The 25,032-nt window shown below is 47.3% G+C and overlaps 1 protein-coding gene across 1 annotated transcript in view; it reads right to left on the reverse strand.

The window, feature by feature from the left end:
• Positions 1-22,684, reverse strand: part of LOC120399662 (limbic system associated membrane protein) — a 1,355,472-nt gene extending 1,332,788 nt beyond the window's left edge. Inside the window, exons 1-2 of the mRNA XM_039528133.1 lie at positions 22,547-22,684; positions 21,527-21,657 (exon numbers count right to left, since the gene is read on the reverse strand). Of these exons, the coding sequence (XP_039384067.1) occupies positions 21,527-21,593 (67 nt within the window). The 5' untranslated portion in view covers positions 21,594-21,657; positions 22,547-22,684. The remainder of the gene's footprint in view (positions 1-21,526; positions 21,658-22,546) is intronic.
• Positions 22,685-25,032: the final 2,348 nt, after the last annotated feature.

Here is a 25,032-nt window from a genome sequence, read left to right on the forward strand (position 1 = left end):
CGGCAGCCTGGATTTAGGCACCTCTCTCTAAGAGAGGGGCAGGGTTTAGCACACACCCCTCTCATCAGCAACTCCCATTGGTTACCGTAGGCAGCAACCAGTCTTAAGAGTCTGTCTCTCCCCATTCATTTTATAGAAACCTAGGTACCTAACTAAGGCTTTGTGGATCATAGTGTTGTTTCTGTGATTTTCTAGGCACCTAAAAGTTAGGCAATTTGATGCTCAGCATTGCAATGCCTAAACCCCCTTTTCTGGATCCCACCCTAAGAGCCTAAATACCTTTGAGTAAGTGCCTATTAAGGAGTTTAGGAGACCAGAAAGCAGGTTGCTTGGAACCCCTTGCATGGGACTCGGAGAGCTGCAGGAGACAAGAAGAGAAGCAGGGGAAGGAGTCTTTACACCCTAGGACTGTGTTTGAGAAATGCCCCATACTGTGTGTGTGAAGAGCTGGATCTCTGTGTAACACTGGGGGCTCTTGAAAACCTATTTAATCACAAATTATCTGAACGGGCATATAATTTGTGATTAAATAGCAGCTAAACATCTTTAGGCATTCCAATTTGCAAACAAATCCATTACTCCCATCAAAAGTTAGAAGGGGGGACAGGAAAAAGGGCTTAGTATGGAAGCATAGACTGATTCTTAACTATGGAGTTGTGACCAGTGCATTCCGAGTACTTACCCACCTGTATGAAGTGCTTTGAGTGCTCTGAGTAGAAAAGAGCTACATAAAGTACTAGTGACTCAGAAAGTTTAGCTTTTCAATTTCCTCCGTGGTTTTGTAAGATGATGATAATAATACTTAGAACCTTCTCATCTGAGGATTCCAAAGCAATTTATGAACATTAATGCATATAGCCTCACAACCCTCCTGTGAGGGAGGCAAGACGAATTACAACCATTTTAAAGAGGGAGAAACTGAGGACACAGAGAGACTAAGTGACTCAACCAAGGCTACACTGGATGATATGGATGGTCTCTGCTTCACACTTGGAAGATGTTGAACATTTGATCAAGAATGTCAAATCCTGTGCAGTGGTTTGTCCACGGAAGAGACCACGATACCTCATGGCAGATGTAGTCCAGCAGGGGAGCTGGGCCCAGAGGGGAAAAGAGGGTCATGAGGGATTCAGAACTACAACTCCCATGAGGCAATCTGGTGACTCAGGCAGATACACTGATTACTGTCATCCCAAAACTAAATGTTTCATTTTGCTTTTCCTGATGGAAAATTCTGCCAAAATCAATCATTTCTGGTGGAAAATGTTGATGTTGGCAAAACACCAATTCTGATAGAAAAATGTTTTATTCTAATTTTTTGACCAGCCCTATTCCTCAGGCTCGATGCATAACCTCCCTCTGCAAGCCTTAGCGAATCTGTCTTCCCCAATAATTTCCGAGTGGATCACTAGCTACCTGACAAGCCTACATAGGGCACTCAGTCTCCAGTTGATCGTATTGAGGCTTCTCAGGGAGCCGCTAACCCCATTTAGTCTCATTGGGCTCTGTTAAGCCTGTAAAGGCTCCACAGTGACTGAGGATGGTTATGAAGGACCCCACCAACCCTACTAAGGCTTGTAGAAGGTGGAGGGGCCCTTGACAAGCTAAACAAGGGTTGCAAGGAGATGAACTCCCCAACAGGCATTGTAAGGCTCACAGCAGGATGTTGCAAGGGACTCCAATAAGCCTCCATACTTCCAAGGTGGTCATAACAGGACTATTGAAGTTAGGAGAGGTGGTATGGCCACCATTCAATGACTCACATACTCCCACCACTCACTGCGTATCACCACTCTGCTGAGACCTTCTCACGGTCCCCTTCTCTACAGCTACCCACAGTCTAGGCTCTTCTCCAGCCCAAACCTTCCACTACCTGCTCTCTTACAGACCTCTAAGGAAGTGAACATCTTAGGAGAGACATAGGAGAGGGTTTGTGGGATGACCACACAGCTAGGGGAAGGGGAGAGCAGACAAGAGAAGAAAACGCCTCTTTGCTGCTCCCCTGCTCAACACAGATAAAACCAATTAACCTCATTTTAATGGTCTCCCACTCTCCTTTCCCACACAAGGAGCTGGCAAAAAAAAAAGCTAATTTTTTTTAAAAGGATAGGGGCCACTGCTTTTGTAAATTGGCCCTAATTTGCAAACAGCTTCTCTGATTAATTTTTGGTGGAAACTTTCCCCTTTCTCCAGTGCAAAACCTCACTAGGCATCAGTGAGTACTGTGAGCTCTGTCTAAATGAAAAGGGAGAGAGACAGTTACATTTTTTAAAATAAAAGCTTCTGCCTCCAGCAGTCATTTGCTGGAACAAGCCAACGAACCATTCTGATCTCATTATTTAAAATCTTAACTTTTAAAATTAGAGCTTAATCAACTCATCTTTGGTCCAATCACGTTCATCTTGACTCTGTGAATCAAGAAAACTAAAATGCATTTCTTTTTCTCTTCCCAGGTGTGTTTTTTTTTGTTTTGTTTTGGTTTGGATTGGTTTTTTTGCTACAAATGGCAAAGAAGTTAGAAGGATATTTGCACTCTGCTTAATGCCTCTGGTTTTTAGCATGTAAAAAATCAGGAACCCCTTTATCCAATTGACTTCAAATTTGTTAGAAAAATTCTAACTTGGCCCCAGATCTAATCTACCAGTTTTGAGACCAACACTCCATTGTTTGTTTGTTTTTCTGGGGGAGGGGTAGATGACAAAAAGCAGGCTCATAATGAAAATTCACTTGCGTTGCTAACAGTGGACTGGCTCCCACCGTTCCATAAATTACAGTATAGAATAATCCTGCATTGGCAAGATGATGGACCGGATGGTCTAATAGGGCTAACTTCTATAATTCTGCATGGCAGGGACTTTGGCCCAGATCCTCAGAGGTATTGATTTCAATGAAACTTAGGCATGTAAGTACCTTTGAGGATCTGGGCCCTTTTCTCTCCTTAGATCTGTAAAGTGCCATGCACTTCTATAGTGCCATAAAATTAAAATATTAGAAAAATGAAATAATAGATGTTCGGTGGGACTCCATTTTCCCTGATTTTCCACAACAAAAATAATATTATTAGTATTACAGAAGCACCTAGAGGGCCCTGTGAAGATTGAGGCACCATTGTGCCAGGTGTGGACAAATACAGAGACATTCATGGCCCAAAGATTTTATCACCTAAATAGGCTGGACAAACAAAGGACGTATTATTTTCCCCATGTTAAAGATGGGGAACAGAGGCCCGGACTATTTAAATGACTTGCTCTAGTCACACATGATATCTATGGCACAGCCAGAAATTTAACCCAGCTCTCCTTCAGCTCAGCCTCGTACCTTCACCATAAACCCCTCTGTCTGTTTTGGAATGTGCTCATGTTCCTTAGCGTGACTAACAGAATGGATTCTAGGGGGCTGATTGTAACTGTGTCGTGATTCTGAATAACCTTGCGTCGGTCGAGTGAGGAGGAATGGCCTTGCCCCACTAAGAGGCCTTTCCCTTCACTCAGTTCCAGCTTCTAGGGTTTCAGATATTGAAAATACTGCATAAGTGGCAGCACCAAACAATATTAAAGGCACATTGAAAGAGTATTTTATGCTATTCCATTTTAATGGCTGGTGCTTTTATTACACAGCTTGTATGGTTACAGAATAGTCTGTGCAGATTTAATGCCTGGGTATTGTAATATCCAAGGTGAGGATATTGAACATTCTATTACAGTGTAGTTTAGGACATCAGTTTATTTTAAGTATCCGCTTCTCCTTGCCCGCTTCCCTCGTGTCCATGAGCTTTTCCTGATCCTCGAGACTGGTAGCTCTGCCAGGCTCTCTCTTATAACTGAACATATGAATCACTGGTCGTCTTCTAGCATCTTCGAGCTGAGGGTTCAAAACACTTTACAAACATTAATGAAACCTCAATGAGACTTTATTATTATCCCTATTTTCCAAATGGGGAAACTGAGGAACAGAGAAGGAAATGGCTTGCCCAGCATATCAGTGACAAAACTGGGACTAGAACCAGGAGTATTAGCACTTAGCTTCCACTAGGCCACACACACTGACTGCTTTTAACTGTGAGTGCCCTTTTAAGGGTGATTAGAATTGGCATATGGTTCATTTCACTGCATCACAACAAATTGCCTCCATATCTCTCAGTGTACAGCTGACTTTAGCAAATACAGCTTCAGTAGCCTTGCCATTCCTCTTCATCAATGTTCTCTGCCAGATCACTGAAATCTCCTCCCCCCAGCCCTGCTGCCATAACTGCTGCTTGGGACAGTGGAGAAAACTCAGCCCCCACTCTGAGCAGAGTCAAAGAGACACTAATGAGCAGAGGAGGTAAGTGTAGGGCCAAAGTCTCTTAGGAGAGGCCCAACTGTTGCGATGGGTTCTTCCTGATCATTGAAAAACCCAGAGCTGAATCATGTAGTGGTGTGGTCACTGAGCTCTCTCCTAGCTGAAAAAGAGCTCAGAATCACTGCAAATTACCAACCAGAGAAACTGCCTTGCTACTATCAGGCAGTGGCAGAACACAGCAGATTAGTGATCCCAGTCCTGTCTCCTCTTTCTGACAATGGCCAGTGAAAGTTGATTCTGCAAAGAGACTTAATCCAGCACAATGCACCTTCCTGGGCTATACTATACTGAAAGGAGACATTTCCTCCTGACCATATACCCTGAAGTATGAAAATGGTCCCTTGTGAATTTCAAAGTCAGTAGCATAGCTATGAATGCTATTCTTTATACAAGTGTCATATCAGCAGTTCCCCTCTTGCTAAGCTATTTGTCACAGTGATTCTCTGTGACAACACATGCCACAGGTTTTTTGCATCTGATCCATTACAGGCATATTGCCTTTTCACTGGCATGGTGCCCTACACTGTTTATATTAAGGGGAAGAGTAAAACCAGCATGCTGCGGTCCAGTGCTCAAGACCATAACACAGCAGTTTCGGAGACTCAGTTGTTGCTTTTGTTGAACAGCAGAGTCAGCAGTCCCAGCTGTATTGGTATCTGGGGTCTTTTGGGCATCCAAAAAAAATACTTACATGGCACTTTATCATTTTACCAACCTTAGCTTTAGTTAGCCCTCATGACCACCCAGTGAGGGGAATTGCATTATTCCCATTTTACAGATGTGGAAACTGAGGCACAGAGAGGTGGCAAGATCAGGGTCAGGACTCATAAATCCCTGGCTCAGACCATGAGAACATGGCACTCTCGCTCAACATTGCGTGCAGAGATCATTTGTTGCTGCATCTGGACCTGCTGTCCTCAGATACTATGGGTGACAGGCACCAATATAAGAACCTAGCTAGCTACATGTGGGGTACCTAAGCATTGTGGTAACTGGAAGTCCCTTTGGACATGACATCCAGGCAGAGGTGAAAGTAAGCCGGTCCGGTATGGCGTACTGGCAAGAGCCAGTACGCCATGCAGGACCACACCGGCTTCCGCAGCCGGGATTAAAAGGGCTCTGGGCTCCCCGCAGCAGCGGGGAGCTCTGAGCCCTTTAAATCCCACCCACAGCTCCAGCAGCCGGGCTGGGGCTGGGATTTAAAGGACTCGGAGCTCCCCACTGCTGCAGAGAGCCCAGAGCCCTTTAAATCCCGGGCCCAGCCCGGCAAGGCTCGGGGCTCCCTGCAGCTGTGGGAGTCCCGAGCCCTTTAAATCCCAGCTGGAGCTGTGGTGGGGATTTAAAAGGTCTGGAGCTCCGCGGCGGCTGGAGCCCTGGGCCCTTTAATTTGCTTGTGATCCCCGGGAGCTCCCAGCCACCTCTGCAGGTGGGAGCCCCGGGTTGATTTAAATGCCCTGGGGCTCCCAGCCACAGCCGGTGCCCCAGGGCCTTTAAATCTTGAGAGCCCCCGTCTCTTCCGGTTGAGGCCATACCTTTTCCAGATGAGGCCACACCCCCTCAGGACTCCGGCAGTACCAGTAAGTCCTGTAAGTTACTTTCACCCCTGCATCCAGGGCATCTGTCTTTATGGCAACTGAACCTTCTGGGTATTATTTGCTAGGTGAAGAGAAGGTGACAGAGAGAATCTCTGGCAGGCCTAACAAAAGTCACGTGTCAGTCACAGATTCTATGAACAAGAACCTAGGCCAAGGAGCATATGTTTGGAGTCTGGGTCTAAAGGACAATAATGCATAGTACAGGGGGATGCACCTCTTTCTCAGCAAAGCCAACAATAGGTGTTTTGAGCCACCCTCTGCTAAGATCTTGGCCTCCCACAGCATGTAATTTTAAAAATCTTAATTGACTAAAGTTTTCTGGAAACCTTATGGAAGGAGAGGCAGATAGGCCAGCATATTAATGCTAGAGAGCAATGATAAATGCTTCCTGCATTAGGTTTCTCTAGGGGTGAGGGTAAGGGTAATGCGGTCAGGGTTAGACGTTTATCTCCAGAGGCAATAGCACGCTGCAGCCTACGTGCACTCTATTTCACACGCCACGCTGCTGATTAAAATAAGCAGACATTTCTGTGAGGTGAGTGCCATTTGAATTGACAAAGTGGGATTTCTGCTGTACACTTCACACATAACGTGGCCCTTCCTAGACTTTGAAGGCAACGGCTTGTTGCCGTAGGGTCTGAAACTAACAAAGCCGAGCAACACGAGCCCAGGGCTCCCGTTGGATCCCTCATCAAAGACAATATTAAACAGCGCTGCTTTCAGAACTACTATTCTGGGCCACTTGGGCGCTGAAAACAGAGACAAGGAAGGTTTTTTTTGCTACCATAGCTGGCTGCAGCTGAGAGGGTCCCGGGAAAAGCTATCTTCTTTTAATGGCTCACACTCAGGGGCGGCTCTAGGTATTTTGCTGCTCCAAGCATGGCAGGCAGGCTACCTTCGGCAGCTTGCCTGCGGGAGGTCCCCGGTCCCGCGGATTCGGCAGGAGGTCCACCGAAGCTGCGGGACCAGTGGACCCTCCGCAGACATGCCGCCGAAGGCAACCTGCCTGCTGCCATCGCGGCGATCGGCAGAGCGCCCCCCGTGACTTGCCACCCCAGGCACGCGCTTGGCGTGCTGGTGCCTGGAGCCGCCCCTGCTCACACCGCCTGTGCCTTTGCAGGACTCTTATTAATGGGACTAGATTTCTAAGGCTTGTCAAATACACTCCTGTTCCTCCCCCAGTGGTTTCTCCAGATGTCTCCCTGAGCACATTAGGAAACTTCCTTTCCTGGATCATTTACCCCGCCTGCACAGCTGTCTGCTTCTCCACTTTTTCTGACACCAGCTCTGGAGACCCACAGCCCATCACTTGAGAAGTACCGCTCTTCCCAGTGTGGGTCTGTGGCTAGAGCCCTGACTGGAGAGTTCTGGAATCTGAAGTCTAGTCTCAGCTCTGCTACTGACTTGCTGTGTGACCTTAGGCAAGTCACTTAGCCTTAGTTTCCCCCTCTATAAAATGGGGAGATGTTAACAATGTTTATCCACCTGTATTAAAGCCCTTAAAGATTAAATTAATGAAAAGTGCTAAGTACTAATATTATGAGAGAGAAACTGACAGGAAATTCACTGAGGTTAGTAGCAGCCATGGCAGGAGGAAGTGTCTGTGTCTGTGTGTGTTGCGTGGAACAGCTGAAGCAGCTATAAAGGACTCTGCCACTACCCACAGTTCAAGGCCAGCAGGTTCCTTGATGAATTGGCATATAACTGCACCTGAGATCTTTTGCATTGTTCTCTCAGGACTGCAGAGTGGGTGTTTTGGACTCCCCGATTCTTCCAAGTGCTCATTGTCAGCTGGCTAGGGTGCGTGAATGGAAGAGGATGTTCCATTTCTCCTCCTCCTCATGCAGGCAACCATCTTCTCTTTCCCACCCTATGGATTTGAGTCTCCATGCCAGAGAAGTCTGGTTTAAGGGCCTTGAGTAGGGGAAGGTCAGAGGGAAGCCTGGGCATTAATATAGGACAGGACTTAGGACGGAGGATGTGCACACGTCCTCACCCAGTCTGTCGCCAGTTTCACCAGCTCAGCCAGCTAGCAGCTCATTCAGGCAACCAGTCTGCACAGGGGTTACAAAAAACTGGGACGAAACACTGGTGCTTGTAAAACTGACAAGGGCACTATGTCAGGCCCAGGAAACAGGAAGGTACTTGGTTTCAGGTGTACATGGACACCCTAACGACACCTGTTTTTCAATGTGAGCCTCATATCAACGTTTCACTACACTCTGGGGTCATGAGTCAAGCACAGGCCACAAGCCATTTCCTGGGGCTTATAAAATTCCCCACCCTGTCTAAGCCTTTGTTTTTTTTTTTAAAAAAACACAAGTATCTTATCCTTGTGGTTGTGAGGCAAAGCTTCGGGACATAAATAGCTGCATTATTTAGGTTTATTGAACAGCTGACACCGGGAATGCGCAGTTCATGAAATTTTCAGTGAAGATGTATGAATGAGGCTTTCTGCTACATTTTTTAAATGTGAAATTATCAAAATTTTATGCAGTGTCGACTCTGACCATATATGACGCAGTGAACGGAATGCGTTGTTCTGTTTTGTAAGGTGACTCTCACCGATTTGCAATGCACAGGTGCTCAGCTTACATGTAAAAAGGGGCTTACTCGCTGTCAGTCCTGCAAAGGCTACCTGGTTCTCTGAATCAAACTGGGCACTTACCTTTTCAGGGACCTTCACCAATTCTATAGGTTCTGCAGGCTAACGTATAGCCCTGGTTATATCTGTGCAATCCCACTGCCTTATCTTAGACCCTCAAGGGAAATTCAGTCCATCAGCATGGCATGTGGAATTTCCTCCCTTCGGAACACCTCTGGCATGAAGGCCAAAGTGGACAAGGGTTTTGTGTGAACAGCAGTTGAACGTGGATCAGTTGCTTCTAAGAGCTAGGCCTCTATGTTACACTCTGGTGTTAGTTTTAGCACCTCAGTCTTTCCACACTGGAACCAGTCAGGCCTCTTTGTTTAAAAGCCTTGCAATTCATTTACACTGCTGCTACTCCGTCTGCTGCACTTCTGCCCAGGGCTGTTCCACCCTTTATTGCGGCTGTTTACTGCTGGACTATTGGGGATTCTCCTGGCCATCTGCTGTTTCCTCTTCATCTCAGCTTGTTGAACCACTAGTCATATTAGTAGTGCCCCCAACTTGTCCAGCTGGGTCACCACCTGGCTGCAACTGGTCGACATGGAGCTTATACTACAAATTGTTCATTGGCTTTGGCAGCCTGGGCGCCGTTCTGTATCTATGTGACACACAGATCCTTTGGAATAGCTCATCAGTGGCTTCATCAAGCCTTTGTTCTCTCCCTTGGGTGATCAGAAGTCATGCACAATGCTTCCATTGGGCTGCTTAGCTTTTGATTTCAGTTTTATGCTGTTTAGCACCTCAGCTGAATCCCACTGCTGACACCATATGTCACAGACTACTTGGTTTATAACAATAAGGCCACTCCAGGCAAGCCAAGGTCAAAAACCAAATAAAATAAAACACATTTATTTTTCCTACTATGGGCAAAGGAACCAAAACAACCCCCCACCACACACAAATAACAAGCCATCAGAAGCAAAGAAAGACCTTATTCAGGCTAGTGATATGGTTACTAACCAGTGCTGGCTTTAAGTACTTGTTGCAAGGCTAGTCTCCCTCCCTTGAATTATCTTGGGATATATTGCAGCTGGGAGTGTGTTTCCCAGCGTGGCTAGACAGACACACAGGTAGATGTGTTTCCTACCTCAAAAAGCTTACATTCCCAGATCGTGAAAAGTAATATTTTTTGCATTTCCATAGCCTCCCTCTAACTACACACGTATGTAAAGTCATGTCACAGGGATTGCCCCTGTCTGTATAGATTCTAATTGCTGGCAGGCACCATCAATCCTTTCCTCCCTCCTTTTGCCAGTCACTGAGAAAAGCAAAACAACTGTCATCCTTGACTCTGTTTCTCCCCCCACCCTCTTTTCTCATTGGAAAACCATGGTTTTGCCACAAAACAGCACCCTCTGTGCCTGACCAAAGCGAGGGGAAATTTCTGATTCCTCCCCTGTGCAGACCAGAGGATTTTGTGGTTTCACCGCAACAAGGCAGAATTAGTGATGTTTCACCTCTGATCCGATCCAAGTGAAGGGCACATCTTTCCACACACTTCCAGCAATGCAGGCTCACTTTGCAGCTATCTCGAGATCCTGTGCACACACATGGGACCCCAGTGGGCCGCTGTATTAAGCCACAGCAACTCCAAAGGCATTCCCACAGTGCAGCTGTAACCCACTGTTCAGTGTGCGTTCTATGCTCCCTCCTAATTGCTGCTCCACAGAGGATATGAGACTGTTACATCCCCAGCTACAGAGTCTGGTTTTTACCTCAAACTGTAGAGACTCATGCTTTTAGCTCTGGAGGTCTCTCACTAGTCAGCCAACACTAGGGTTGCCAACTTTCTAATGGCACAAAACTGAACACCACTGCCCTCCCCTACCTCACCCCTTCTGGGAGACCTCTTCCCCACTCCTTCTCCAAGGCCCAGGTTGGGACCGAGGGGTTGGGAGTCCAGGAGAGGGTATGGGGTCTGGTTGGGGGTGTGGTCTCTGTGGTGTGGCCAGGGATGAGGGGGTTGGGTGCAAGAGGGGGCTTGAGGTCCCGGCGGTGCTTATCGCAGCTCCCAGGAAGTGGCCGCCAGGTCCCTGCAACCCCTAAGCACATGGGTGGCCAGGGAGGCTCCACACGCTGCAATCACGCCTGCAGGTTCCCAGTCAATGGGAGCTGCAGAGCTGGCACTCAGGGCGGAGGCAGCACACGGAGCCTCCTTGGCCGCCCATGCATCTAGGGGCCTCAAGGACCTGGCGGCCGCTTCTGGGAGCCGCGTAGAGCTAGGGCAGGCAGGGAGCCTGTATTATCTCCAGGCCCCTGCTGCGCCACCAACCGGACTTTTAACGGAGCCGCCAGGGTCCCTTTTCAACCAGGCATTCCAGTCAAAAAACGGACGCCTGGCAACCCTAGCCAACATAATAGTCATTACACAATGGCTTCCCAGGCTGCTGTCACTGGACCAGTTCAGCCAAAGCTCAACAACCAAAGTCACCTGTTTAATTTCAGTGGGTCACTCACAATCCAGTTACTTACCTGGGGGTGAGGGAGGCAAAAAACAACAAATAACATCCCCCAGAGACCAGCTTAGTTTGTCTCCTTCAAGCTTCGGCATATGGAGGCTCCATTTTTGGCTCACTCACCAGGTCAGCTACCTCCAGATTAGAGAGGATCTGTTTTGATCTCAGCTCTTGTGACACACAAGAAGTGAATTCACACAAGTGAATGAATTCACACAAGTGAATTCAGCCACATCACTGGCGGCCTCAGACTAACTATTCCTTTGTCCAATTACCTGCTTAGAAAAATGATGGGATAAAGGAGGGGAGGGGATATATGCATATCACACAGTCCAGGTGGGACATTAGTTAGAACTTCAGCTGGTCAGGGATCCTGGAGAACAGAGAGCTGACCATGAGGTTTCACCTCAAAGGTGTCTGGGGCCATCCTAGACATCACCTCCACTCAACTACCTAGTAGACTGAGGACCAATGGCCCCTCACAGTCATTTTCAACTTCCACTAAATGAAAGAATCAAACCCATGAAACCTAGTATCCATGAAACTCTAGTGACTGTAGTAAGAGAGTATCCAGGGGTTCTCAGCCCCTCTCCAGTGTCTTCCTCACAGCAGAATAATATAATACAAGAAAGAGAAATGACTTAAAGGACAACAATGCACTTATTTTCCAGATTGGGGAAATTTGTTCTGGTTCAGTAAATGCATAGAAATTAGTGATTGTATAAGAATCTATTAAGGCATCTGGACTATCTCCTGAGAGACTTCTGCAGGATTGTTCTGCGCAAATTATTCTCCAGGGCTTTGCCCAGTCTAGTTTTAAATGTCCCAGATGATGGGGCTTCCCTCATTTCCCTTAGGGAAACTATTCCACAGTCAAATACATCTCTTAGTGCAAGATAATTTTTTCCTGCCCAGATTTCCTCTTTTCTTAATTTTGCACCATGATTTCTAGTTCTACTCCTCAGGCCACGCGAAACAATCCCTCTTCCTCCTTGGGCTTCATGCTCTCCCATACACAGAGATCATTAGCACATCTCCTCTTTAGTCACTTGGCCAAGCTAGCCATGTGTTTAGCTCTTTAAAGCTTTCCTCATAAGTCAGGCAGTCCCTCCAGCCCCTTAATCGGTTTTGTTGCTCTTCTCTGAATTCACTCTAATTTTGTTCACATCTCTCTGGAATTGAAGTGCCCAGAACTGAACATAGTAAACAACAACAGCTCATTATCTGGCTAGACACTAATTCCAGCTATCAGAGCACAGGTGCTGCACACACACACACTTCGTGTATTTAGGTGCCAATTGCCCTCATATTTCCCCAAAGGAGAAGTCAGAGCCTCCTCAGATTAAATAAGTCCCTAACTGTCGCTCTGGACCAGAAATGAATCAGAACGAAAGCCCTCTCCAGACATTTCAGAAAGTTCACAGGAGGGTTTTTGATCCATTTTCATACAGCCCTGCAGTCTCTGGTCTCTTCCAGAAGTGGAGAAACTCCAGGCCCTAGGCACACAAGAACCCCACAGCTCCATTCCTCTGGTCCCACTCCTCACTTAGAGTGGCAGGGCCTCCCTGCCCTTCCAAAGAGGCAGAGACAGCAGCATAGGCTCTCTTACTCTCCTCAGGAGCATCAGATGTGGTCCCTTCTCCACACCCCACCTCTCTAGGCAAAGCAGGGATGGTAGCAGGGGTATCTTCTCTAATATTTACCTCAACAGCCAGATATATCTGCCTGACTGTAATAGACCTGGCCCACCCCATCTTCTTCAGCCGCACAAAAAGACATCATCTGGGGTGGTATTGGCAGAGGGGAATCTGAGAGTTAGCACTTGTCTGAGATGAATGGAACAGTTCACCACATCCAGAGCTGCTGTTGAAGGCTGTCTGCAGACTCAGGCAGACAACCCTAGATTGGTTACACTAAGTTCACATTTTCAACCCTGTCTTCATAACCATACGGGCTAGAAACATATTGATAATTTTGAGTGAATGCTGAGATTTGGATATAATTATATGTCTCAGGAGCTGAAATAGCTATACTGGCAAAAGTGCAGTTTTGCTGGTATGAGTCATGTCTGCACTAGGAGCATTTCAAAGGTGTAGTATACAGGTATAGCTATTCCAGCAAAGCACTATTAGGGTAGATTTGGCCTTAATTGCACACTAATGTGCACCCATTGAACTCTACAGGAATACTCTCCACACATACCCCCGACACATACTCCCAGCAACCATAGTTATTAACACACACCTACTGTACAAGCCTCCTTACCAGTGGTGACCACACACACAGGCATCATGCACATTTTGATACACACACACACACACTAACCCTCTCCCTCCATCTCTCTAATCCACCACCTGTGGGATGCACCCTTCAAAACTCAAAGACTCATTCAAATGCACCTAGCCATGATTTTATACCCAGACGTGTGCACAGACATGCACACTCCTGGATCCATGCTCAGGAATGCATGCAACCACTTCATGAACTGATATATACTTACAAAACACAAATGCATGCGCACACACCCACACGCTCAAAGGCAGATACACACTCATGTGCACTGGAATATATCTATACATGCAAAAATCATAGCTGCTCCTTTGAATACATGAGACATGAGCACATGTGAATCCTCACCCTGCAAACACATTGACCCACATACATACACAAGTGTATGGCCACATGAGCATTTTTACATATGCACTGGGCAGAAGGCTAGTACTCAGTAAGGCTTTGAGTCAGCTCTGCCAATAACTTGTAGTGTGGCCTTGGATAAGTCACTTTAGGGCCAGATTGTGCCTAGCCATATGCAGGTGCATGAGCGGGAGGGCACGAGGGGGGATATTAATGGTTATTGTCCCAGTGGGTTGTAAGGATTAAGTGGTTCCAGCCTGCAACCTACTATATATAAGTGCTAATGGGCAGAGTGGGAAACCTGTGATTACTCACAGGCATTGCACACTCACACCCGGACATCTGTGCAGTGATACACTATTGATTTCCCTGCTGGAAACTCCATGACTGTTGCCAGTGCCTTCCATTTGTCTCCTTGTTCATTCCCCCCTTCATCGCTCACATTCTCTCTCTGTCACACACCCTTCACAAGGCAATTCTTCATTTTTTTATAGAAATGACAAAAAAACCCACCTAAAGATCGTTTTATTTAAGAGAGATTCCCTCCAGCCCTGAAAGGAATGAGGAAAGAGACTTCCCCAAGGTCAGCCAGAGCCCAAGCCCTGCAGAGAGGAGTTGATTTCAAGGACAGGCTGGCTTCAGATGTAGGAGTTAATTTAGGGTGGCTCTAATTGAACAGGAAACTCACAAACTCCAATTTTTGAGCCCAAACCTCCATCTATGTCCCCCTTGACTTTAGCTAAACCCTTAACCTTAAACTTGCCTTCAGATCCAAACATCTTATCTGAACCACCAGCCCTAGCTCTGATCCCATCCCTCCAGCCTTAACATGAATGTCCCCATTTTCCCTCACACCTGGACTCCTACCCTGGAAATCCAACCTAGAGAATCCAGTAACAGCAGCACTACAAGCCAGCCCCAATTCTTGCCCTGGGCTCACAAATGAGTGGGAAAGAGGGGGCAGGAAGATACGTTTTCCAATGGAAACAGTAGGGCAGGATTCTTCCATAGAGCTTCAGGAAGCACTGGGGGTGCTTCCCTAAGAAGGGGGTAGGTCCAGGCCCATCAGCCAGCTGCCTGATTATGTTGTAAAACCCATAGAGTTTAAGGCTAAAAGGAACCATCAGATCACCTAGTCTGACCTCCTGTATATCACAGGCCACCAACACCCACCCCCCTGCACACTAAACCCAACAACCAAACTTAGACCAAAGAATACAGCCCACAGGAATTGTGTACCACAGCCAGAGAATAGGAGGGACTGAAGTGCAACAAGTTAGAATCCCCTGCAATGGCAGGGAAATGATTAAGTGAGATATACCCATCTATTCCTGGCAAGCGACCTGCACCCACACGCTGCAGAGGAAGACGGAAACCTGCAACATCCCTATCAATCTGGCCTGGTGGAAAATTCCATCCTGACCCCACATATGGTGATCAGTTAGATGCCAAGCATGTGAACAGCACACCAGCCAGCCAAACCCCTAAGAAAGAGAATGCTTGGTGCCACCTCAGAGCCCTGCCCCCCATCCCACTCAATGTCCCTTCTCCAGCCATGGCCATCCCTGATGCTTCAGAAGAAGGAGATCAAGGAAGGGAACATCAGCAAGCCCTAGCCAGGGCAAACTCTGCTATGGCTCAGGGAAGCAGAGGTGCACCCTTCACAGCACTTCCCACTTCTTTCTGCATGAGTGGGATGGGGAACTTTGCCCTGGCTGGCAGGAACCCCACTGGACAGGATACATGGGGCAGCATCTCAGCTTCCATATTTATGCTCCAGCCAAGGCAGGACTGAGCCATGAATATCAAACATCAACCTCTAATTCCAACTCTTCCCTTGGGCCATAACCCTAATAATTCACCATCCTCTGAGCTGCATTAAGGCAAATGGCATAGAACAAAATCAGGGCATTACCTCTCTTTCTTCACCCATTTGTATTTGCATCACTAATTCCCAGAGTCCCCCCGGCCCCACACTGGGAGGGTATATATCTGTGCCTCTCCCCCCAGCATCCACCGCCCCACACTGGGAGGGCCTGTTTCTGTGCCTCTTCCCCCTGCCCAGAGTCCCCTCTGCTCCACTCTTCACATAAAAACAGCCATACTGGATCAGACCAATGGTCCATCTAGCCCAGTATCCTGTCGTCCAACAATGTCTGGTGTCAGATTCTTCAGAGAGACTGAACAGAACAGGACAATTATTGAATGCTCCATCCCCTCTTGCCCAGTCCCAGCTTCTAGCTTAGGGACATGCTGAGCATGCGGCTGCATCCCTGACCATCTTAGCAAATAGCCATTGATAGAGGTATCCTCCATGAACTTATCTACTTCTTTTTTGAACCAAGTTATACTTTTGCCCTTCACAACTTCCCCTGACAATGAATTCCATAGGTTAACTGCGCATTGTGTGAAGAAGTACTTGCTTTTGTTTGTTTTAAACCTGCTGCCTATTAATTTCATGGGGTGACCCCTGATGCTTGTGTTATGTGAAGGGGTAAATAACACTTCCTTATTCCCCTTCACCACACCATTAGACCTCTGTCCTATCTCCCCAAGTCATCTCTTTTCTAAGCTGAATAGTCCCCGTCCTTTTAGTCTTTCCTCATATGGAAGCTGTTCCATACCCCTAATCAATGGGAAGGCTGCTTCTGTACCTGTCCTTCCATAGTGTCCCCCTGTCCTACACTGGGAGGGGAAGTCTCTGTATCTCTCCCACCCTGCCCCACACTGGGAGAGAGAACTGTCTAGACTGCTCACCCCAAGTGCTATCCATTCTGCCCTTACCATTTTCTCTTCTCATTATCAGAGCTGGACAAGATGGTTTGTGCGGTGACTGATATATTTTTTCTCCTGGACAAAACGATAACAAGGAGTGTGCTTCATCTGTCAAAGCAATTCCCTGACTGAGTCTGAACAGCACATGAAATCACAGCACATTCTTCTTTAAGGAAAAGGGAACCTCTTAAAGAGGGAGAATTTGCCATTGGGTCACTGAACTCAATCTCCTGCCACTGGCAGCGTCTCCCAGAAAAGGGACCCCACTAGTAAGGTACCTGGCCAGTTGTGCAATGCTGTCTGTGGATGGCTAGATAAATTCCACACAAATCCCCATGGGAATCACCTTATGCTTCCCCGAAGCACAAGTTTTCAGTGCCTCTTCACCTTGCTCTTGGACTAGTTGTACTCATGGACATAAGATCATCCAGCCCATCCCAAAAGCTAGTTTCAGTAACCCCAGTGACTCTCTCTAGCAGGGAATTCTGCAGGTTTTCTATAGGCCCAGTGGAGAAGACTTCCCTTTCATTGGCTCTTAATCTCACTATAGCACCCTTTGTTCTCATTTAACAGCATTAAGCAGGAGGGATGGACTATCGCAGAAGGACCCTGTTCCTGCCAAATGAGCACCCTTCTCGTTCACCCACCCACTCATCACTCCCCCAGCACAGCATGATTGCAGTGCTGCATATCATAGAAAGGACCAGGCTTCCATCCCAGTGGTTCTAGATATCCCTATCATACACTTTGAAGTTCACATCAGAATGAGCCTACCTCTTGTCCAGTCAGCTCTGTGCGGAATCTCACCTCCCCCAATGAGGGTTAATCCCATCCCACTGGTGCCTGGACTGCAGAAGTCCCAGGGGGGCTGCAGGAGGCGCTGCTGGCACAGGACAAGAAGACTCAGGTTCTAAAGGGCTGCCTCTCCCATTGATCAATGATGGGAGGAGGCAGGGGAGAAGGAGGAGGTGATGGAAGGGAGTGTGTCAAGAAGCCCCTGTTGTTTGTGGGATGAAAGGAAATGCAGCTGGTAGGTGGCTCCTTTAAGTTGTTTGCTCTCTTGCCTGAACCCCCAAGATACAGGAATGCCCCCAAGGTAGAAGGGCAGAGGAGAGCAATCACTGCATGACCCTAAGCATGGGGACTGACCACCCCAGCCCCTGTGTAAGGGGCAGGGAATGAGGAGGTCCTTTGCCCTCGTAAACCCATGCTAGTGCCAGAGACCACCTGGCTTTTGTTCCCAGCACCAGTCTCAGAGCCTGCCTGATGATACTTGTCTCAGGACTAGGAAAGGGACATTAGTGGCTGACAGTTGGAGCAAGCCTCTATTTGTCATAGTAAAGCCTTCAGATCACATGACTGGGAGTGGAGGTGTCTAAAGGGTGGAGGGATTGGGTCATTACTGGGGTGGTAGCTATTGTCTGCGTTGAGTTAGTGGTCTGTGGGTGTTGGGGCAAACTCACGGGGTTTGACAGAAAAATCCTTGTTTTCAGTACTCTAACCAGCTTTTTCTGCCTTCTCCCTCCATTTGGAGTCTGCAAGTAAATTCAGCTTCACCTTGGGCCTTGCACATCTTCATCACTTAAGGGAACGTAAGCCAGCTGAGAGAGTCGTTATCTCGTCAATATAGCCACGTGTGGGGAGTGTTCCCTGATTGCATTAGCCACCCTGAGAATAACTAGAAAGAAAAGTATATCCAAGGAAGTGGGGAAAGACTTTTCCTTTCCCTCAGTGATGCACAGATACTGCACAAACTCATCACGTTCACCAGCACACAGGCACCACAGACTAACACACATATGCCATGCCGTCAAACCCCCCTCGCCTGCTCCCCCTCTACACATCATGCTACACTGGCTCTACTGAGGAAGGCCGTGAAGATAAAATGCTGGCAAATAAATCAATACACCAAAGGCTGTGCAGATTTGAGGGCACAGTGTGGTCCAAGAGGCAGCCCCATGGATTCGAACCTGAGTGGGGCGCTGGGAAGCATAGGAGCTGTGTGCCTCCAGCTCAAACAGGGCAGTGGGGCCAAGGCAACACAAGGCAAGGTTTGTAAGAGCCCACTTTTGGGGCTTGGGTTGGCACCAGGGGAATGCGAGGACACTGGCCCAGCCCAGCCTAAGGGTGAGGGCAGGGAGAACGGGAGTCCTATCCTGCCACCACGCAGAAGCAGAGTAGCACAGGAAACCTGAGCCACCCAGCTAAGCACTGGAGTGAGGAGAGTGAAACTCAGTGCAGGGCTGCAAACCTCAAGCTGTGTCAAGGAGGAAAAGAGCAAAGCCCCCTCTCCATCCCCATGCCCCTGAGCCCAGCCAGGCAGAGGGGACATTCAACCTGTTTCGTGTACCCTGGCAAAGGCACCAGAGGAGACAGCCTGTGTGAGTCACTTGGCACTGTGCAGTCCTTAGCTCTCCTGCCAGCCTCAGCTGCGATCCTCTCTCCCTCCACTGCCTGCCATTCAGTCACAGCTTGGCTGTGCCCCACAGCATCAGCCCAGTTCCCTTTTGCTCTCAGCTCCGTCGCCCGTGGGAGATTGGAACAAGGGAAATATCACCTCCGTATACACATACACCCCCAGACAGACCGAGGGGGGCAGTCTGTTTTAGGGTGGCTTGGAAAACGTCAAGCCCAGTTGGCTAGCTGTCTGCGACGTGCAGTGCTCGGATGGTGTTTGGAAGCTAGGTGAGGAGGCATTCCCTATCCAAATCAATACTCCAGTACTCTAGAGTAACAGCCCCGCACAGGCACACTTGCCAGTGTTACTGACACATTCTGGGCTCATTACCATTGAATACTGTGGAGTGCAGCATTTTTCCTTTTAACCCCTTCAGCACCTTTTGGTTTGCTCACCACAGCGCCCTGCCTCTCCTGGGCAGCCCCCACACCCTGCCTTCTACGGGCTCTCACTCCCTGGGGACTACAGATGGAAATTCTGTGGCTGGCTTTCAGATCCGCAAAACTGGAACCAGGAGTGGCTCCGATCTGGGTTCCAGTTTATCCAAAAGTTGGGAGGAGGGAGGATTTGTAGCTGTGGTCCCAGTGTTAGCATTGTTCTCTCCCCGTCTCCAGAGGATACATGGTAGCTCAGTGTTCAAAGGGTTAATTATCTCTGGCAGCATCAGGGAAACACAGTTTGGGGATTTGTGCAGTTGTTATGTAACTAGTGCATGGGAACAGGTTAAAGGATAGCAGCTACCAAGCTTAGCATGGATTGTAGTGGGAGCCACAGGACCAGAGTCACTGCAAAAGGTGAAAGCAGCTCCAAACTATGCCAGATTCGGGATCTCCAGGTCACTGTTCACACCAGCTTTGGTATGGCTCCAGGACCAGTGGCTTTAGTTGGACAATATGCATCAGGGATAGGAGGAATCTGGAGTCTGTGTGAATTGACAGTATCTGTTTTCCTTGATGGGTCCATGCCAGTTCTCCCAGAGTAGAGGGACACTCACTCCAAGCCACTGGACTGCACTGCTCACAGTGGCTACGCATTTATTTGTGTGTGTGAGTGGGGGGGAGTATGCGTGTGTTGAAAAATTCTCCCTCTTCCCTCAGAAATGGGCACATGAGGAGAAGAAAGTGCCTGTTTCCCAATCCAGAGCTGAGGAAGCGTGTGTCTGAGAGAAAATCTGTGAGAGATGAAGGCGAGCATGTATGTGTGACATCGTGAGCAAGAGAGAGAGAACAGTCAGATAACGTGTGCAGCAGAGAGAGGGGAGGAGTATGAGGAGTATGGGAGTGAGGGCATGCAACAGTGGTGGGGAAAGGGTGAGCCTGTGAGCGTGAGAGATTGTGTTAGTATGTCTGAGAGAAAGTGTGCAGAAGGGAGAGAGTGGGTGTAGGGGTTTCCGTGGGTGCTTGATACAACTTGTGAGACAGAGGGACAGTGTGTGCACAAGTGTGAGCTAGGGAGAAAAGAGGGACAGTGTGTACATAAGCAGGACAGGGTGTCAGAGAGTGTGACAGAGAAGGTGTGTGAGAGAAAGACCCAGCACAAGAGATCGTGTGTGTGTGTGTGTGTGAGATCAAGCACATGCGAGGCAGTGTATCATAGAGAGTAGGCCTACATACAGGTAATAAAGATCGTGTGTGTGCGTGTGCACAAAAGGGGTGCTGCGTGGTAGATAAAGCATGTGCGCAAACCAACAGTGCTGGTGAGATGGATCAAGAGCGTGTATGTGTGCAAGTAAGAGGGCAATGGAAGTGAGTGTATCCAGGTGCGTGACACTGTAGGAATTGCATGTGACAGGGAGATAGAAGTGTGTGTGGCACAGTGAGCTGGAGTCAGTTTATGTACACTGTATGTTATATTTATGGGCATGTGTGTATGTGCCGTTATTGGCATGTATGAGTGAGTGTGTTGCTTGTGTATGAGATGCAAGTCCGTGTGGGGGGGAGAGAGTGTGTATGTGTGTGTGCTAGTTTGTACATACTGTACAGTATGCATTCACCCTTAATTCTTGTTTACAGAAAACCCCTCTAAACCAACCAAAAATATCTATCGTCCTTTCAAACTACATCCTACTTACACTTAGCTCTATAAGCATGAAACCCAGCTGACAATTCCGCTCTTGGCAAGAGCCAATACCCAGAGCATTTCCTTCTCCCATCTCTGCCTCCCCGGCTCCCCCACTTTTTTTTGCTGGGGGTGGGGAGGAGGCAATGTTTGTGTGGACACACCAAAGAGCCACAAAGGCACCTTCTAAAAACTTAACCGAGATTTCCAGAGAAAGGCGCATCGGCACTAGTAACCCAAAGTGCCAAGCAACGCAGGCTGCGTATGGAAGTAGAGCAGGGACACCCAGCTCCATCCAGCCCCTTCCTTTGCCGATTCCCCCTCTCCCAGCAGTCCCCTGCAAAGAACACAAACCCAGCCGCAAGTCAGGCACAGGAGGTGTCCTCTAACCAGAAGATTCACCAACAATAATCTCTCCTTGGCTCTTATTTCCTGAAGGAGGTGGAGGATGAATTCAAATAGATACATCTCCATCTTCCAACTCGTCCTCAGTTCATCAGCCCCAAATCAGACAAGAGGGTTGTGGGGGGAGGCATTAAGAAATGAACTTATCACCTACCTTGCAAGGAGAAGAGGGACAGGAAGAATCCCAGCACCCAGATGCTGTGCAGCCAGTAGGTCCTCATGCTTCTGTCTATCTGTCTCTCTCTCTCTCTCTCTCTTTCTCGCTCTCCTGCTCTCTCGCTCGCTCTTTTTAAAAAATAAGATGGGATTCTTGTCTCCTTTCTGTCTCCCTGGGCTGTGTTCTAACAGCTCAGACAATCCAGTGCAGAGAAAGCTGACCCACGACAGCCAGATTCCCAAATAACCTCACACTCTCTCCTTCAAGTGATGGAGAAAGGGGGGGGCAGGTTAGATGCCTGTCGTAGCCTGCGCCGGCTGTAAACACAGAGAATCTCTCTGTCTCTCTCTCCTGCAGCTCCAACTAAATGCGACTGTACTTAAACAAGCAATGCCTTATAGGACAGCGCTCAGAGCAGAAAGGATCCCACCTCTGCCACCTAGTGTTGCCAGCTAGACCATTTTATACATATTATAGAAATACAGACATATCATCGAACGTACGTCTCAGATCATGGGTGCATAGACTATGCAGGGCTCACTGCTGCTGTGGGCTCTTACCCTAGCAATGTGGGGGAAGTTATTGAGTGAAGGGGGAATAATTTCCCCATTGATACAACAAAGAGCAGTAGGTCTGACTGGATTTCTCATCAGACAGTAAAGTTCTGCATCATGAACTCCAGCACACCAGGCCAGCTCTGCTTGTGACACTACAGTGGAGGCCAGTGGGAGACTCAGGAATGCTGACTGTAGATACAGAGACGCTGATGCCCTCAGGAAATGTTTGAAACACTGGGCCAATTCATCCTTGCTGGAACTCCATTGCCTGTAGCACAATATCACCAAGGACCAGCTGGGGCCATTCTGTTAAGAAAATTCTGCTTGCAAACATATATATTTTTTCAGGAGGTGTCCTACACCTCCCTTCCTCTTCTTTGTTTTGCTACTGAAGGGTATTTCCATGGCACCAGCAACTTTTCCCCTAAGCCTTTATTGGCTCCGGCTGCTTATCCCCCACCTGGCAGTCTCAAAGCCTTTCGCAAGAAGGTATATTTTCCCAGCTGAGGAAACAGCGGCAAAGTGAATGTGTGACCTTGAAGAAATAAATCTGTGGTAGAGCCAGGATCAGAATCCAGGAGTCCTGGTTCATCAACCCATGCCCTGTCATTTGGACCATGATGCTCCCTTACAGTTGTCTCCATGGCAGCCCATTCTGAGGTCACAAATAGAGCATAACAACCTTGTGGTTATGTACTGGAGTGCCATCTTTTCCCAAAGGTCCTTCACAGTGCTTCAGAGACTTAAAAAGGTACGCAGCCAATATATAGAAATCACTTCTCTCCCCACTGAAATGCAGCCAGCTCTGTGACGGAATGTGGCACCTGTTTAATCACGCACAGCAACAGTGCACATTTGCTTAGCAAGGAAGTGAATCCCTTTCACAACTGAAACTACAGGATGGAGGGAGGCACAATGTAGTTACCCGATATTTGGATTGGGCCACGAGACCGGGGATAACACTCCAAGCTTTGCTTACTGTGGCAAGGATTCTTAAATGATCCTTGCATCTCATACAAACAACGACATGGCCCTCAGGGACGGGAATCTAAAGCAATAATTCTAAACAAAAGATTTTGTTTCAATGCCAACGTCCCAGTAATAGAAGCAAGGGGAAGAGAAATAACATCAGGTACAACATGCTGTAGCAGCCACACCATCTCTAAATAGAACGTTTCTTGAAGTCTTTGGTGAGGTGTTAACAATGCTTTAAAAATCCTTTATTTTAAATGCAACTAGATGTGCGTGTTGAAAAAACCATACTGGTCTTGTGACCCCCCGCAAGATGTTATGCTGAGGCTGTGTGAGGGGTAGGGATTCTTACTAATATGGAGCTAGAACCATTTCAAAATATTTTCCTGTTACAGTTTTTAAAAAAAGAAAATAAAAGTGGATTAATATCAAGCAAGTAAATAGAGGATCATGTTTTCCATGCCTTGCCCCCCCCCTTTTAAATGCTGAGTAAATTCAAATCACTTAAAGGTATGCCCTAAAGATATGCCACGTGAACATTAACTTCACTCTGGGATTTCCTTCGGACTGTCTCATGTGTTCTTAGTTTATTGACGAAGGCTAAGAAAAAGAACCTGAACTGGATTTCTGTACCCACCTGGAATGGTTTCTTGGTTCAATGCCTGGGAGAAGGAGAACCTCAGTCATGGCAGGGACCATGTTACGCTACGGGTATGTACAACATCTAGCACAATGAAACTCCAATTCTGACTGGCGCCTTTGAACGCTACTGTAATAAAAATGTTGAAATAATAATATTGGAAGTGGATTCTGTACCACTCTGGAATGATCTGCAGCAATCTGCATGGAACTTGGAGGAAGGAGCACAGGTTGCAGGAGGGAATAGAAGCCTGTCTGTGTGCACATGGCTGGAATGCTAGCTGCAGTTGCAGCATCTCTTTAAATAATTCTCTTATTAAAGAGCCCATTTAATTTTACAAGCATGGTGTCCTCATGTTATTACCCAGAACATGGCATATGAAACAGAAGAGGTCCTGAATTAGACTCTGCCCCATCTGGAAGATGCCCCTGATGGAGGATGCAATGAAATTGGAATTCTGAGGTCACAGCATCTGTACTTCCTTTGTGAAGCTAGTGTGACTGAGGAGATATATTGCTACTTTCTGTATTAACATGCAAAAGAGGTACATCACAGCCCTTGCTTAGCAGTATCTGGTACAGGTCCAAGATAGTTTCTTGTGTGCAATGATAATCCAATTTTGACATGCTCCAAACTTTCAGAAAGATTTGGGGTCAGATTCTTGCACATTTATTCCTGCTGAATAGTATTTTACTACTCAAATAATCTAATTTAAACTAATGGGGCTACCCACAGTGTGAGAGTCCCTTCAACATTAATCAGGGTACCAGAATCTGTGGGCTGAAATTCTCCATGGTCAGTCTCAGGCCAAAAGCGATTTTTTTCTCCAAAAGACTGAGCAAAATCCCTTCAGCCACTTGAGAGGGTAAAAAAAAAAAGTCACTATTCCTTTTCTTAAAGATTAGAAAAGTTCCTCCACCCACCCAAGGATTCAAAAGCCAGATGAACCATGAAAGCTGGCATGAAAATACTAGTTATTGAAAAGTACCTCCACAACCGTTTTGGGGGAAAAAAATAAAAAGGCTGGATATTAATAAAGCTCAAAAGGATAGAAAGCTGGCTACTTTTAATGCATAATAAACATATTTAATTAAGTCTGAGTGTACACATTTAGATGCACTGTGCATGTGTGTGTGTCCACTCTTTTATAAATGTGCCTTATGCCATTAGTTGTTTAAGCACTTAGGCCATCTAGTCTATCTATGCATTAGCTATAGTGCCTTTCACCCATAACAAGGTTAACGTGGCTGTGCTGCACATATAGAGCATTTTCTGTCCCTAGTTTTTTATATCGTATCGGCCATAAAATTGTGCCTTATATAGCTAACTTAAAA

The sequence above is a fragment of the Mauremys reevesii genome, linkage group 1 (genome assembly GCF_016161935.1).
Source record: "Mauremys reevesii isolate NIE-2019 linkage group 1, ASM1616193v1, whole genome shotgun sequence".
Lineage (NCBI taxonomy): Eukaryota > Metazoa > Chordata > Testudines > Geoemydidae > Mauremys > Mauremys reevesii.